The sequence below is a fragment of the Bicyclus anynana genome, chromosome 23, assembly GCF_947172395.1.
Source record: "Bicyclus anynana chromosome 23, ilBicAnyn1.1, whole genome shotgun sequence".
Lineage (NCBI taxonomy): Eukaryota > Metazoa > Arthropoda > Insecta > Lepidoptera > Nymphalidae > Bicyclus > Bicyclus anynana.
Genome location: NC_069105.1, coordinates 9,340,998 through 9,357,730, shown reverse-complemented (window position 1 = coordinate 9,357,730; position 16,733 = coordinate 9,340,998). Strand labels below are relative to the sequence as shown.

Here is a 16,733-nt window from a genome sequence, read left to right as displayed (position 1 = left end):
ATAAGAAGTAAGAAATACAATTTATTTAAATAAATAAAATAAAGAACTAAATGCGAAAGCGTCTGATAAATCATTAGAAATAATAGCAAAATATTCATACCACCGTAGCCTTTCCATTCCCCTTTAAAAGTCGGGTAGGACTCGGTAGGTCGGGTAGTTAGGAGGTAGGAGGGGTTGTGTTGGGACTTAAAATATATATCTCGCTATAATTAACATTCTTTCTGTATTGTGAGACCCCGAGTCAGATTTAACTTGGGGACATGGGGATGGAAATATTAACACTAAAAATTATAACGGGGTTTCAACATTATCACTCTAAGCCCATTGGTACATCGTGGTTAGTCTAACCCATATATGGCTCACTGTTGAGCACGAGTCTCCTCTGAGGATAAGACGGGTTAAACTAGTCCACCACGCTGGTTTAATGCGGATTGGCAGACTTCACATATAAAGAGAATTGAGAAAATTGACAGGTAACACGTGATATTTAATTTCTTAAAATGAACATGACTGAAAAGTTGGCGGTGCATGCCCCGGACTGGATTTGAACCTAAGCCCTCCGAATCGAATGCAGACGTCCATATCCACTGGGCTATCACGGTTTCTCTTTTGTCCTATAATTAGCCGATAAAAATAGTTAATGATGATAATCATTTTTATTCTTACAGATTTATTCCCGACGGATCATATTTAAATGCAGCTTCCTCACCTGGAGATCGCTTGGTAGCATTAGTGGAATACTTTATAAAACACCCTAAAATATACAACAATTTTCATAACTGGAGAAACCATTACGTCATACAAGAAACCCACAAGTACAAAGGACTCTGTGAACTTTGCGACTTTCTTAACGACGAAAATAAGTTTCAGTCTAAGAGTGTTAAGGAAAATTTCAGAAAGTGGTGGTATCCCCGTCCTTTGTATGCTAGGTGTATGCCAAAAGGAACTGAAAATTTGTTCGACGCCCTTTCATATCTGAACGAATCCAGACACTAAATTAGTAACTCTTTTGGATTCGTTTTAATGCTTTTGGTGATAAGTTACTGTTTAATGATTTGTTATTTATTATTTTAGTGTGATTTTAGAAAAACTGTAATAAATGGCGTTTTTTTTAAATAAAATAAATAAAATAGGGATTCAATTGTCATCCACGACTTATTTAGTGTGATACTTAGTTTTTTATACGGACATGTCAGAACTCCTGAGATCAGGTCTGGCTGGGGGGTTCCGCCATCCAGAGACTATCACCGACAATATCGCAAACTTTACCTCTTTAATGCGACAAGTTATACATCACGATATCTCGATAACCGCTTGATGTACAAATATGAAATTTGGCAGGGAGGTAGTTTGTAGTTAGTAGGTATCCACTAAGAACGGATTTTGAGAGAGGACGGGATTATGGAGGTCTAAGGGTGGACGAAGTCGCGGTCATCCGCTAGTATTAGTATAGATGAAACAGAACTCTTCAAGCGCAAACAGAATTTTTCAAATTCAAATTCAAAATTCATTTACTTCAAGTAGGTTCAGTTTACAAGCACTTTTGACACGTCAGTTGACTATTTGCAAAGATTCTACCACCGGTTCGGAAGGCAAGTCCTGCTGAGAAGATACCGGCTAGAAACTCAACAGTTGCTCTTTTGAAATGAAAAAGTCATACAGTACTATAATTTACAATTGATAACAATTACAATTTCTTATAGTTTTACTTCCTGTGTGAAGGTGGAAGCTGATCCAATGGCCTCCAAGCACCTTTATCATTAAGGAACTCGTCAATAGAGTAGTAACCTCGACTAAGTAAATGTCAAGCAAGAACTGACTCGCACTTGGACGGTTATTTCCCTTTCTACTTTTTATTGGACCCATAGATAAAGCCGACAACAACAGAAGCTAAATTAGGTCATTTTAGCAACATATTTATTACAAAAGACGACTTGGCACTGTTGACACCTTTGAATCTGTTGAAAGAGTTTCTAAAGGTTAACAAGACAATAGGTTTCATTTTATTCCGTGGTTAGATGGGCCTTTACAAAAGATTTTTTTGGTGACATTATTTATAGTCATGTAATTTTTACAAGCTTTTATCACTTGCTAGCGGACGCCCGCGTGGATTTCAGTTTTTCACATACCTATCCCGCGGAAACCATGGATTTTTCCGGGATGAAAAGTAGCCTATGTATTCTGGTATTAATCCAGAGTAAAATCTATTTACATACCATTAAAGCCAAATCGCTTCAGTAGCCGCAGCGTAAAAGAGGAACAAACATACTTACACACATACACAAACTTTCGCCTTTATATTATTAGTGTGAAGTGTGATTACAAAATAATTTTAATTTTTCCTATGTATATGTATCAAGAGTACCTGGGTAAATAAAGGAAATGCCTAAAAATCTAATTTTCTAATTGTTTAGAAACAAAATTATTGCTTTTTTTTTACTTTTGCAGTTTCTGAAGTGAATATCAGTATATTTATGTTTTTGTAGGGAACCACCAGATTAAGTGAGATTGTGGATTACATTTCATTAATTTTTGAATTAAGGGGCCCTTGTAATCCGGGGGCCCCATATCATTGTTAAAGCTGATACGGCGGTAGCAAAGCCCCTGGTTACACCTCCCGTGTCTCCGTCAACCTTCATCTCAGCTTATCATTAACATAGTTGATGGTTGTTAAAGAACCATGATCACCCTAAGCTCGCCAACCCGCATCGAATCAGCGTAGTGGGCCTAAACTCCTTACCCCTTTCCTATAAAGAGGGAGGCCTAGCCCTGTAAAATACGACCGCCCTCAAAATCACTAAAAAGTTTTTACTATACTAAAAAGCGCAAAATTCGTATGTGCTACCTTCTGATCTGTTTGAGGGCGGTGCGATGGTGAGTGTAGGTAGGTACTGGCATACATAAATAGAACTTCCTCCTTTTTTTGAAGTCTGTTCAAAATAGGCGGATACTGAAAATGATGATCACAGAGCCGTAATAGCTCAGTGGATATGACCTCTTCCTCTGATTCCGGAGGCTGTGGGTTCTACTCTGGTCCCCGGCATGCACCTCCAACTTTTCAGTTACGTGCATTTTATGAAATTAAATATCACGTGTCTCACGGTGAAGGAAAACATCGTAAGGTAACCAGAACCACATACATGGGAAACCACCTGCATACCAAAGAATTTTCTTTATTCTCTGCGTGTGTGAAGTCTGCCAATTCGCATTGGACCAGCGTGGTGGACTATTGGCAACTAACTCCCTTCTGAGAGGAGACTCGAGCTCAGCAGTGAGCCGAATATGGGCTGATGTTGATGATGATGAAAATGATGATCTATTCTATCTACATTGGTTTAAAAATAATTAATTTCACACTTAAAATATACCATAGTTATGGATTTTTGATGAAAAGTGTAAAGTAGGAGTCAGTGCAGTTTGAAGTGACTAATTACCATATCGCAGAGATAGTCCGCTTGCATATTCAGCAGCTCTTTGTTCGTGACCCCTCTCTACATCACTTCACTTCACTTCACTTCAATATGCAAAGCGGCTCTGTATTGCTGATTGTGAAGACTTCAGAACATTCAAAAAGTTAAGGGCTCTTCACGTAGTTAAAGAGATGTTTACGTCCTACCCCTGTTAAAGTCCGGCCGCTCAGAGATTGCGTTTCTGACAGGTCGTGATCGAATGACGAATGGGCGATGTAACATGAGGGAGAGGTAAAAAAACGAGACAATTGTATTGTGTCCCATTCGCACAATCGGTCAGAAACGTAATCTCTGAGCGGCTAGACTTTAGTTAGTGAACACAATTATTGATATCATAAATTTAGCTAACTAGGTATATGAAAATGGGCGTCTCAAAATGAAGCTACTTACAGAAAATTTGCTCAAATAGATAAAATATTGTCTTGCTGTTGGACTATATGTATAGACAAAGTTGATCAAATTGTAAAAATACTGTTTGGCTCCTGGACTATAAAGACAAAGTTGATCACATTGTAGAAATATTGCCCGGCTCCTGTACTGTAGACTTGGACAACGAGACCGTTATATCATGTGTAGATATCGTCAATTTGACTTAAATATTCACATAGGGATGCTTCTAACCACGTAATCCTGAACGAGGTTTATTTGGAAACGCGCTCGCAATCATAATGATTAGAAAAGTTTTATAATATACACATAATGATTACATTTAATTTATATTCAAAAATGATTTAATTTAGAAATTATTACTACTACTATTTAAAGCGATTATAAAGGACATGCCACGTTGTGCGTCAACGCAACGCAGCTGTGGCAGGTTAATGGCGTTTAACCGTTGCACGACACAATACAATGCACTGATAAGGCAATCTAGTTTGTAAAATAATCATTATCCAAATTAAAAATATGTGGCGTTCTTGTCAGAGAAATAGTCTTTCATCAAACTCAGCTGTAGTAATCTTGTTATTCTTATAAAATAATTTTGTAATAATATGACTATAGTACTTAACTACTATGGAGTAAATCAACTTAACATTTTGTAATTTATAATGAGAGAGAGAGAGAGGGGGAGAGACATCGTTGCAATCCATGGATCCACAGTGCGGGTGCTGGGTCCATCGCGTGGCAGAGAGAAAAACTCCGAGCCAAGTCCAGGACTTGTGACCAATGGACGTTGGGTTAAGGAATTATCTATTGGGAATCTTAAATACGTACATTTCATATTGTTCTTGGCGCGTATTGATCACTTTTTTCCATTATTGAAGGTAAGATTTTCTTTGTTATTATAATGGGGATGATGACTAGGTCTGAATATATTGATTTTTATGATACATTCGGGTATATAAGGCCAATGTTAACTAATTTATACATAAAATGCAAAGATTGTCTGGGTATTTGCAAAATAAATGAGATTATAAAATTTCAAAATCTATTAAAAATCTTTTATCGTAATTAGATGAAAATTCATACAGTTTTAGCTTCCTTACATTAAATGTGACCTTTTTTAATACATGGACTATAAACATAAACGCACAAAAAAAAAAGATATTAGTAGTTTTGTTTAAATGCACATACAAATCTAACGATCATCACATTACCTTAGACGTCATTAGTTCGTGCCATTTTGTATGGGGCGTTTTTCAGGGATCTGACCCTTTAAATCCCTGTAGCTCCGAAAGTAATGCTCGTAGATACCCTGTTACTTTTACAAAATTGCTTTACTATTAGCATACTCTTAATTTATATACAATTTAAAAAACTGTCATCATCCCTATTATACAGTTTGCGTTACGCAATTAACACCCAACGATCGTGGATCGTGATGTTCTATTTACAAATTCTATTTGCAAAATGATTAGGTGTAACTATGCACGTGTAATCAAGCCGTGATGAATATTCGAGTTGACTTGACAACATCAAGGGGCCACTGTACGGCATATTTGGCTTGGATTATGTTTGGTCACGCCTAGCTCCTTAACCATGGTTTACTTTCACTTTTAACTAGACTTATTCTATATAGAGCTACTCGTAGCTGACCCGGTGAACTTCGTGCTAACTAGGGAATGTTACTAGGTATGCAAAATCACTTGAAATTAGAGTTTTTATATGTACAAATACACAACTTTTCGTTTTATTTAAGAATACCAAATAGTTGTGATTTTACATGCATTCAGAGTAAGTTCGCATAAATATCTACTACCGCTAACAGTCGCGATATTGTACGTGACGTCATCGTACAACACTTGCCCGGCCCTTTCAGGCAATTTTGTATTTACGAATTACGGTCTTTATATTAATTTACTCTTTGACTAATGGCTAATAATATTTTTTTTATTTTCAACGGAGAATACAGAACTCTAAGATTTGAAAATACTGAACATTCTCCATTGCTATTTCTTAAAGAAAATGAACAATTTGAAGTTTTCTGTGACTTCCATTATAGTGAACCTCTCAATACACAATATCAAAGTAACGCGTGCTACAGACGAGCAGTTTTAACTAAACAGTCGAACTGTTCAGTAAATCGTAGTTAAAACTGAAGATCTGTAGCGTCTCTAACAAATTAACGGAAACTATTTCTCAAAAGAAACTTCAGTCTTTGTAAGATTAAGGCTGGGCTTACAAAGCACTTTTTTTTGTATACCTAAAGCTTTTTAATATTTAGGCTAGTTGGCACTTTTTTTTAATGACAGGAATAAGCATGGTGGTACTACTAACACTACAATGGAACACCAGAGTGGTTAAATCTCATTGTACGGCTATTGGATAATAGATCTGAATGAAAGCACTACTATTATGCAAATAAACGTTCAGTTTAACACGAAACACGGTCTCAGGTGCGTACGTATTGGTTTGTAGGCGCACTAAATGTTCTCTATGACCCCTACTATTTGCTACCTACTATGTGCTTGGAGGTCCATGCAAGATACCTGTCCAGCAACGGACGTCTATCGGCTGACAAGGTAACTCCTAACCATATTGTTATCGCCGCGTTGCAACGACTTGCAGTACGGACGGCTTCAGTGTGCTCGTAGCGTTCGAGCCGTCCACATCTCCTATTGTGTAATTCTTTATGGGTTACTTGGGATAAGCGGGGAGAGTGGCTTGAGTGGAAAAGGGGAGTGTTTGTTAACAGTCAAAGGTACCTTTAACCCTACACACAACGTTCACAAGTGCGTGACTTCACTCACGGTCATTCTCTGCCATTCTAGGCTTTTATTTTGGTTACAGTTTGATTTTTTAATTAAGTTGTCCTCACAAATGTTGTTCCTTTGTTGACATTAGTTTTCTTATTTTTGTAATCACTTTTGAGTCTGCTAAAATATTAACTACTCTATCGTGATGCAATGTATTTTAACACGGCTAAGCCCGTCAACTTCCATTAGTTGCTTGAAGCTCTAAAAAATATTCTAAAAAAATATTTTTTAAGATTTTATTTTACGACTTTGTTCACATTTTTAATTTACATACTCACTACGCTCACGCTTTCTAGTGAAAATAGTCTCTGCGCTAAGACAGACTGGCTGAAGGATGGACAGACATAGCGAAACTATATGTGTTCCTTGTGGAATACGGAACCCTAAAAATGGTTCATCATTGAAAATATGCTGATGATAATGAATACAAATAGTAGGGGTATTTCATATTACAATGCAGTGGTATCAGGTGCGTGTGTTAACACACACTGGTCCGATATTTCTCCCTACCGCTCACAATCCAATTGCGGGCTGATTGTTGTTTACGCGACACCGCTATCAGTTCAATCCGTGTACTACCAGTTTTGCTTTCCGCAGCGTAATCTATATGTTCCATTTTCAAAATATTGTTCTAAATTCAAACATATTCAGAGATTATTAATCTGTTCTATTTTCAAATTCTTTATAACACGCATTCTATAAAAGCTGTAACTGTTTTAGGTTTGTTGTTTACACGACACCGCTGCCAGTTCAAGCCGTGCACTACCAGTTTTGCTGTCCGCAGCGTAATCTATCTGTTCCATTTTCAAAATATTGTTCTAAATTCAAACATATTTAGAGATTATTAATCCGTTCTATTTTAAAATTCTTTATAACACGCTTTCTAGTAGCTGTAACTGTTTTTAGGTTTGTTGTTTACGCGACACTGCTGCCAGTTCAATCCGTGCACAACCAGTTTTGCTTTCCGCAGCGTAATCTATCTGTTCCATTATCAAAATATTGTTCTAAATTCAAACATATTTGGAGATTATTAATCTGTTCTATTTTCAAATTCTTTATAACACGCTTTCTAATAGCTGTAACTGTTTTTAGGTTTGTTGTTTATACGACACTGCTGCCAGTTCAATCCGTGCATTACCAGTTTTGATTTCCGCAGCGTAATCTATCTGTTCCATTTTCAAAAGATTGTTCTAAATTCAAACATATTCATAGACTACAAGCCCTTGAACAAAAATTACCTGTGAAATGAACCAACTTGAATAACGCTTAGAAGGCTGTTACTATATCAGAAAATAACTCTGAGCACTACGTGAACGCCGCAACTGAACCGATGTGGCTGAAATTTTAATTGGAAATAGATTTCCCTCTAGATTAACACATCGGCTAATTTTCATCCTGGAAAAACTCATGGTTTCCGAGGGATTTGTGAAAAACTAAATTCTACACAAAACTAATTTCCAGTGTAATATAATAGCATCAGTAGGGCTTTCAGAGTGCCTGACCTGGCATAATTAATTTCGCCGCAGTGGCGCCCTCGCCCGAGTGTCGAGCCTCCTCGAATATTCATCAGAACTTGGTGACAGTTACACAGTCATAGCATTAGGGTAGTAAGACATTGATGTAAGTTAACCTACATTATCAAAGTTATGAACGTAGGTTAACTATTAATAACTCATATTATTAGCTATCGGATCTTTCGTTATCTACTCGTATTTGTCCTCAATTTTTACACATCCAATTCTTGTATTTATAGCTCAACTAGCGGGGTCCGCGTGGAATTCAGTTTTTCACAAATCCCGCGGGAACTATGGATTTTTCGGGTATGAAAAAAGTAGCGTAGTAGTAGTGTTAATCCAGAGTAACATCTATTTTCATTCCAAATTTCATCCAAAACGCCGCAACATTGACGAATGACGACGTTTCATACAAACTTTCATCCCCTATTATATCCCCATGGGGGTAGAATTGATCAACATAAATTTTAGCCCGATCCGTCCAGTGATTTGTGCTGTGCGTTGATAGATCACTATGTCAGTCAGTCAGTCACCTTTGAGTTATTTCAATATTTAGATAATAAATCTAAATGATGATTTGTTTATAGTCTAAGATCCATATTAGATTCCATTCCGGCCTTCAGCCAAGTATGTTGCGAGTAGGCTGGCTTCAAAAAATTCTGACTAAACACCTGATTCCTTAGAGAGAAGGAAAGCTAAATAGTTCATTGCCTGACCCAGGAGTAGGGTAACCATGACATGATAGGCTAATGACTGGGCCATTGAAGCAGTTAGCAAATAACTGATACGTCACAATTACCCGGACACCTATGAACAGGAGTCAGGTAATTGTTAATACATACGTGACATGCTAGTCTTACCGCTGGACCAATGAGGTAGTTAGCAACATAGAGGAATTAGAAAATGGAGATGCATCGCACTCAAATTCACGAACAAAAATGTCTGTCGTTTTTTGAGGGGGACGAGGAAATTTTACACATCGAAAATATTTAACACCATTAAAATATTGTATGTCCTACTACACACAACTATAAATTTGACTCGAAATACACACACGCGTAATTTTTACACAGACTAACAAACACATTACTTAGACTATCCACAGATTAAATACATAGAATGTTCGATTACTGATTGATGTTTGGCTGTTTCGTCAAAAGAATCGAATCTTTTTATAAATTGTTTTTATTACAAATTTGATAAAATTAAGGTTTAAATACTTTTAAATGAAACGTTACTCCAACTTTTACTAAACTACAAGTTTTTGGCCGTCTTTTATGCTATTCAACTACACAAACCGGCATTTTTAGGGAGCTCTTTACACGACGAAAACGATTACAACAATGAAACATCGATTCTATAGCAACAGTTTTTATAAACGCGTTAGATCATAGATTTTTGATCTTTGCCAGGGGGTTGATGGTTAGCGAGGCAGGTCCTGTTATTTAAATGGTCTAAGGTTACAGGGCCGGACCGTCCATACGGCGAACGGAGCGGTCGCTCCAGGCGCCAAATCCTAGGGGGCGCCGAAATGGTAAAGACAAGATCGAAAAGAAATTCGAAAAGAAATCTTTTCGATCTTTGTAGCGAAACATAACATCTACCTTCTGATCAGTTTGAAGGCAGTACCAAGTTAGTGCTGTGTTAATTAAAACCGTATCTGAAAGAAGAGAAACCTCCTCCTCCTTTTTTGAAGTCGGTTAAAAATGTATGACATTCCGATATACGTTAGGCTACGAACTTTTCAAACGTCCTTAGTATATAATGTTAGGAGCAAACAGGAAAGGCGCCATAATTGGATCTCGCTCCATTCTAAAATTTACCTCGGGTCGGCGCTGTAAGGTTAGCAAATAACTGATACGTCACAATTACCCGGACACCTATGAACAGGAGTCAGGTAATTGTTCATACATATGTGACGCGAACGCTGCGGTCTTTGCGGGCGATCACACGCGGGGGACACCATCAATTATTTAAACCTGTCAACTGGCGCTGCTGCGGGATTGACTCACAATACGTCCCGTGGTTCAATTAAATTCGAATGTGTTGTGTAAAATTTATTATGCACCTTACGTAAATCTTGCTAAATTTTTTAGAAGCATTTTTTTTTTATTGTTTTACAAGTTAGCCCTTGACTACAATCTCACCTGATGGTAAGTGATGATGTAGTCTTAGATGGAAGCGGGCTAACTTGTAAGGAGGAGGATGAAAATCCATACCCCTTTCGGTTTCTACACGGCATCGTACCGGAACGTTAAATCGCTCGGTGGTACGTCTTTGCCGGTAGGGTGGTAACTAGCCACGGCGGAAGCCTCCCACCAGCCAGTCCTAGACCAATTAAGAAAATCTCAATCTGCCCAGCCGGGGATCGAACCCAGGACCTCCGTTTTGTAAATCCACCGCGCATACCACTGCGCCACGGAGGCCGTCAAGATTTTTTTCACCGAGACCTTAAATAGGGATGATATGAAGCTTACATCCACCATGCTCTATGGATCTAAGCTGCTGCGAGGAGCATGGTGGATCTGAGAGGCTTGGGTGATAATCGTTGAATATCTAGCTGTTATCATAGGTATAAGACGCTAATGATAATGACCGGAACATGCTCTTCGAGACACGAGTGTTTAAATGTTTCAGACTTTTTTGACGGCCTCCGTGACGCAGTGGTTTTCTTAACTGGACCAGGTTTGGCTGGTGGGAGGCTTCGGCCATGGCAACCACCCTACCAACAAAGACGTACCGCCAAGCGATTTAGCGTTCCGGTACGATGTCGTGTAGAAACCGAAAGGGGTGTGGATTTTCATCCTCCTCCTAACAAGTTAGCTCGCTTCCACCTTAGACTGCATCATCACTTACCATCATGTGTGATTGTAGTCAAGGGCTAACATGTAAAGAATAAAATAAAAAGACTGAGAATTTCTTGAGAGAAAGAAATGAGTCCTCAGAAGACGTTGACAAAGTTGTTCAATGTATTGTATCTATATATGTATGTTTCAAATAAGATTTCTCTTAGCATTATACCTATACCCAGCTACCGGGCAGATATATCGGATAGACAGGGTGTATTAATGGATAAAATCCAAATCACCCTGGCTAATTTTTCAAAATCAATCAAAATTGTTTTAGATAATTAGGTGTATTTACGTTTTATCCATTCATTATAAATACCCTGTATATTAGTTTTATTACTATGTTGTAGTTAACAAACTTATCAAAAAGCTGATTTTGAGGTAAAGGGAAAGATAAGGATATTATATGATATGAATAAAAATCATTACAATATGTGTGGCAAAGTTGTCACAAAGTTCAAAACTGAATCAAAATTGAGGTACGAATAATAATACAATAAAGTTAAGGAAGATTGATAATCGCAGCATATCACTACCTCTTCAGAAGTGAGAGCACAAAAAAGTATTCAATAATAAATCTGCCTCGAGACGTCGATCGCAGATGTGACCCTAAAATAATATTGAAACCTTTTAATCTGATTTGGACAGGGATAAGTTATATGGAAGTGGTACAAATCATTTGCTAGAGCGTTCGAGAAAGTAGGTTTTAATAGATATCTTTTCTATTTGTTTTCATCATCATCATCATCATCATCATCATCATCATCATCATTATCATCATCATCATCATCATCATCATCATCATCATTAACAGCTGATGGACGTCCACTGCTGGACATAGGCCTCTTGCATGGACTTCCAAACAAAACTGTCTCGATCCGCGAGCATCCAGCGGCTCCCTGCAGCACGCTTGATGTCTTCGGTCCATCTTCGGTCGGAGTCTATTTCTTTTGCTTTATTATATTTATCACTAGAAGACGCCACGCAGTTTCACTTGCACAATTCCCGTAGGAATTCACCATATTCCCACGGGGACGGGAATTGTGCGAGTGAAACCGCGTAAATAAAAAAATAAAACACATAATATAGCCTATGTTCATCATGGCTAATGTAAGACTCTAAGCCCACATTCGCACGACAGTTTGCTTAACGTCCGTTAACAAAGCGTTCAAATATAGTATGCAAAAAGAAGGTCTATTCCCAACGCTCAAAATTGAAAATGCAACACTGCTTGACAAAAAGCGTCAAGTTTTAAAAACGCTCGCGTGAACATATATTTGGGAACATATATATTTGTCGTTCGTTAAAAAAGCTCTCGTGCGAATGAGAACTAATGGTGAAATAATTTCACAAATCAGTTTAGTAGTTCCAGAGCCTATTCAATGCAAACAACAATCAAATCTGTCCTCTTAATAATATTAGTATAGATTATCATCAGTACCTAGTATAAAATGATGTCGCTTAGAGCTTTTATACTATTAAACGGATTTTAATGCAACTTTCAGCAATAGTGATTCAAGAGGAAGGTTTATATGTATATAAAATACATACGTAATATAATAGTACAGAATACGGAACGGAGGCATAGCGGCTGGCGGGCCATACGTTTCGTCCCGGTTGATTTCCTATAGTATGGACAAATCATAATATTAGTACCTGTGCGAAGCCGGGTGCGGGTCGCTAGTATGTTAAAAACAAACTAAGCAGAATTGTATGTGGTTTTCACTAATAGGTAGAATGAGAGGTATCTGAGGAATGGTTAGATAAATAATTTGTGGTTACTTTTCACTTTACTTCACACACTCACTGTAGGTCTGTCATCAACCCATATTCGGCTCACTGCTGAGTTCGAGTCTCCTCTCAGAATAAGAGGGGTTAGGCCAATAGTCCACCACGCTGGCCCAATGCGGATTGGCAGACTTCACACACGCAGAGAATTAAGATAATTCTCTGGTATGCAGGTTTCCTCATGATGTTTTCCTTCACCGATTGAGACACGTGATATTTAGTTTCTTAAAATGCACACAACTGAAAAGTTGGAGGTGCATGCCCCGGACCGGATTCGAACCCACACCCTCCGGAATCGGAGGCAGAGGTCATATCCACTGGGCTATCACGGCACACACTGTAGGTACTTATTCTAAAATGTAAATAAACAAAAAGTAAAATAAAAACGTAAATAATTAAAATTCAATAGATATTACCTTCGGTAACAACACTTGACTTTAATTTATTATGCGATTACATTATTGTCGAATAATATAAAAAGAAAACATTTTAATCATTTTTAAACAATATGTTGTTCACGCTCATCTCTTGGCAGGAGTCTCTGAAGTCAGGGTTCCACCATTTTCGAAATTTTCTATACATACTCGGAGAGCTAGTGGTAAAATTCTCATTTAATTTAGTACACAACTCACAGATTTGAGATCTAGGACGCGATGTGTAATAATAATGATTTTTCCAATCGAAAAAATAGTAATATGTGCTGGGATTATGAATTAGGTAGTCGACGATAGATCCAAGCTTTTTTATGTCGAAAGATTGTGCGTTAACGAACGATCCGGGAGGTAGAAAGCTAAAACAAAAGAAAAATTACATTTATTTCTAGTAACAGTATCACAACACGCTAATATTTTATTAGACAAAGTTTATGTGTATGTGGGTATTTTACTCCTTTATGCCCCAGTTATTAAACCGATTTGGCTAAAATTTGGAATGGAAATAGATTTTACCCTGGATTGACGAATAGGCTAACTTTTTATCCCGGAAAAGTAATAATAATAAATAAAATCCAAAAAAATAGTGAATCGATAAATTCAAGGCTTGCAGCACCTAATCCGACCAAAGTGCGTTTAGAACTCTCGAAACTTTAGTATGGCCCCGACTCATACAACGTCAGCCCAGAGAATTCAGGTATACCCTCGTATAAAAGTATATGGAGATAAAATAAATATAAGGATCTAGTTAAATAATTGGCTTAATAAAAGAATGTTTCTTGAAAAAAAAATTGGTGTACCAAGAATCATTTGAAGCTGAAGATTATTTTTTTCTGTTACCAACAAGCTTAACATACAACGAAAACGAATAAAAATACCAATCATAAGTCTTCAAAAAATTTCTTAAAACTCAGGCTGGTCAACGATCTAAGCTTGTCCCCATTGTGGACAAATTAAAGATGATATCAAAATGTCGTAAAAAGCTGTAGCAAACTTTTTTTGAGAAAGTAATGATTTCGAAGAGAAAGTAATTATTAAAGTAGAATTATTAGGATATTTCTAGATATAAATAAATTGCCGGGTGGTTAGGGTAGGCCTGGGCCGGGGGTGGCCTTTAAGATTTTGGTTTTACTATCACGATAATAACATAAATTGAGGTTGTAAAAGTGACATCAAATGAATTCTAAATCTATACTAATATTAAAAAGCTGAAGAGTTTGTTTGTTTGTTTGTCTGATTGAACGCGCTAATCTCAGGAACTGCTGGTCCGATTTGAAAAATTCTTTCTGTGTTAGATAGCCCATTTATCGTTTTATAGGCTATATATTGTCCCCGTATTCTTATGAGAATGGGAACCACGGGGGTAAAACCGAACGGCGTCAACTAGTTTGAATATAATTTGAATCGACATTGATTCAAGCTAATTTTAATAAATCTATATATGCTTACTTTGTGTAATCGGACATTCCTAATACAATTGGTACAACGATATATGACAAAGCTTGAACCATTCTCTCCGAAACATAATCTTCAGCGAACGTGTCTTCCAGGACTAATTGGAAAAAGTATTTCTTTTCAATCAATCCTAAGCATTTTGGAATACTTCCATTTGGACACTTTTTACTCCCACATGGACCGTATGTGTCTAATGTATAGTTATACGTTTTTAATTCACGTCTAAATTCAGAAATAAAATCTTGATACTTCGCTTTAGTTTTACATCGTGGTATCAACCATGCTACCGCTTTGGTTTTACTAAACGATTTCTTGTTAAATTGGTCACGTCTAATCATCTTTGGTAGCCACGACATATTAAATTTTGGTCCAATCCATTCTTTTTTGTCATTGTATATATTCATCAAAGGTTGTGGGATATCAGAGTCGAGTTTATAAGTCCAGGTCCAATTGAAGAAATTGTCAAAAAACGAATCACAAACTGGATACTTTTCTGAAGAGTCCAAAGAATGGAATACGTATTTCTGTTCTGGTGATCTTTGCAAATCTATATTCTTTGGTTGAGATTTAACTATATCACGTACATTGAAAACTACTGCGTCTAAACGCTGGTTGTTACCTTTTAAAATATCTTTATCGTGGGTAATGTAACAATTTATATAATTGCATTTCTGTCTGATAAATACTCTTTGTCCATCAGGTAGTTCTGTGTGTTTTAGAAATGGGACTTTCTTTTTCGATGCACGCGCTGGTTTCCAAATCAAAATATATTTCAAATCTGTTGATAATCTCTCCTTTTGGCATTCCAATAGATTACTTTGACCCATAATTAAATGTGGTATCCAGAAAAGTAAGTAACACAGGCCAAGTAACGACGCATAAATACACAGTCTTATTAGAGTTTTCTTCAAGGGACTAATAAACACCATTTCTTTAACATAATACATGTAAATGCTTTTTATTATTGATTTGTTGATTATCATTACCAAATTATTATTTTTTTTTTTTTATTAATGTCTGTTGTAGTTCATAACTAGTTCTATACTAACTGTCAATCTACATATTATGTTTTTGGTAGTTTCTTGCTTGTTTATAATTCTGTAAGAATTCTTGGCAGAATGGGACATTGTTGAGTGGTGTTTGTTATGATTTTATTTTCCTGTAATTTTGTGTTGGGAGATAGTAGCACATTTTTTCCATTGTGTGAATATTTGTTTGCACGGCTATTGCTATGGTTTCCATTTACAGAAACAGTACAAATGTTGTGAAGTCCATTTATAGAAAAAGGGGAGAATCCCCTTGAAATCAGTTCAGTCTAAATGTACACACACAGAGATACTCAAAACGCAAGTTGTATACTGCGTTTTGAGTATCTCTGTGTAACAAACATCCATACAAACTCACGAGTAACAAACATCCATACAAACTTTTGTGTTTATGATATTATAGTAGGATACTTGTACTGTAAACACGAATGGGAGATATGACTTTGTATATTACAATACTATAACTGTATTATTGTTTTTTTATTATTTTCTTCAAAAGAGTATTTGCCACATCTTATAATGGAAACTAGGTATGACACAAAACACTCTTACTTAAGATTCACTATACTTGTGCACCTTTTCAGAACTAAAGTAAAATATACTTTATGCAATATAACTCTAAAATGCAGCAAATCAATGAAAATAAAAAGAGCGCTACATGTGATACCTACGATTTTCCCGCCAAACATCTTCCGTATCTTAACAGTGTAAATTGAAGGAGAAAAACCAAATCTATTTATATAAAAGAAAGTCGTGTTAGTTACTCCACTTATAACTCAAGAACAGCTGAATCGATTTAGCTGAAAATTGGCAGGGAGGTAGTTTAGAGCCAGGAGAAGGACATAGGATACTTTTTACTTTTTATTTTTATTTTTTTATACTTTTTTTTCCAGCGTTCCCGTGTGGGGTAGGGTAGCTAGTAATTTTATATAAAAAAAAACTAAACTATTATTACCACCATCTCTTATACTATTCGTATTGTT

The 16,733-nt window shown here is 36.7% G+C and overlaps 1 protein-coding gene across 1 annotated transcript; it reads right to left on the bottom strand.

Moving 5' to 3' along the window:
- Positions 1-13,307: 13,307 nt before the first annotated feature.
- LOC112053723 (alpha-(1,3)-fucosyltransferase C-like) lies at positions 13,308-15,531 on the bottom strand. Its single transcript, XM_024093251.2, has 2 exons — positions 14,699-15,531; positions 13,308-13,608 (listed from the first exon to the last, which is right to left on the bottom strand). Exons 1-2 carry the CDS (start codon positions 15,529-15,531, stop codon positions 13,308-13,310), a joined length of 1,134 nt encoding a protein of 377 aa, XP_023949019.2.
- Between the last annotated feature and the right edge of the window lie 1,202 nt (positions 15,532-16,733).

What these genes read in the sequence shown, in the direction of transcription:
- LOC112053723 (XM_024093251.2), bottom strand. Translation starts at nt 15,531, where the DNA reads ATGGGTCAAAGTAATCTATTGGAATGCCAAAAGGAGAGATTATCAACA. An exon ending in GGAATGTCCGATTACACAAA is followed by an intron (nt 13,609 to 14,698) that starts GTAAGCATATAT and finishes CTTTTGTTTTAG; the next exon opens with CTTTCTACCTCCCGGATCGT.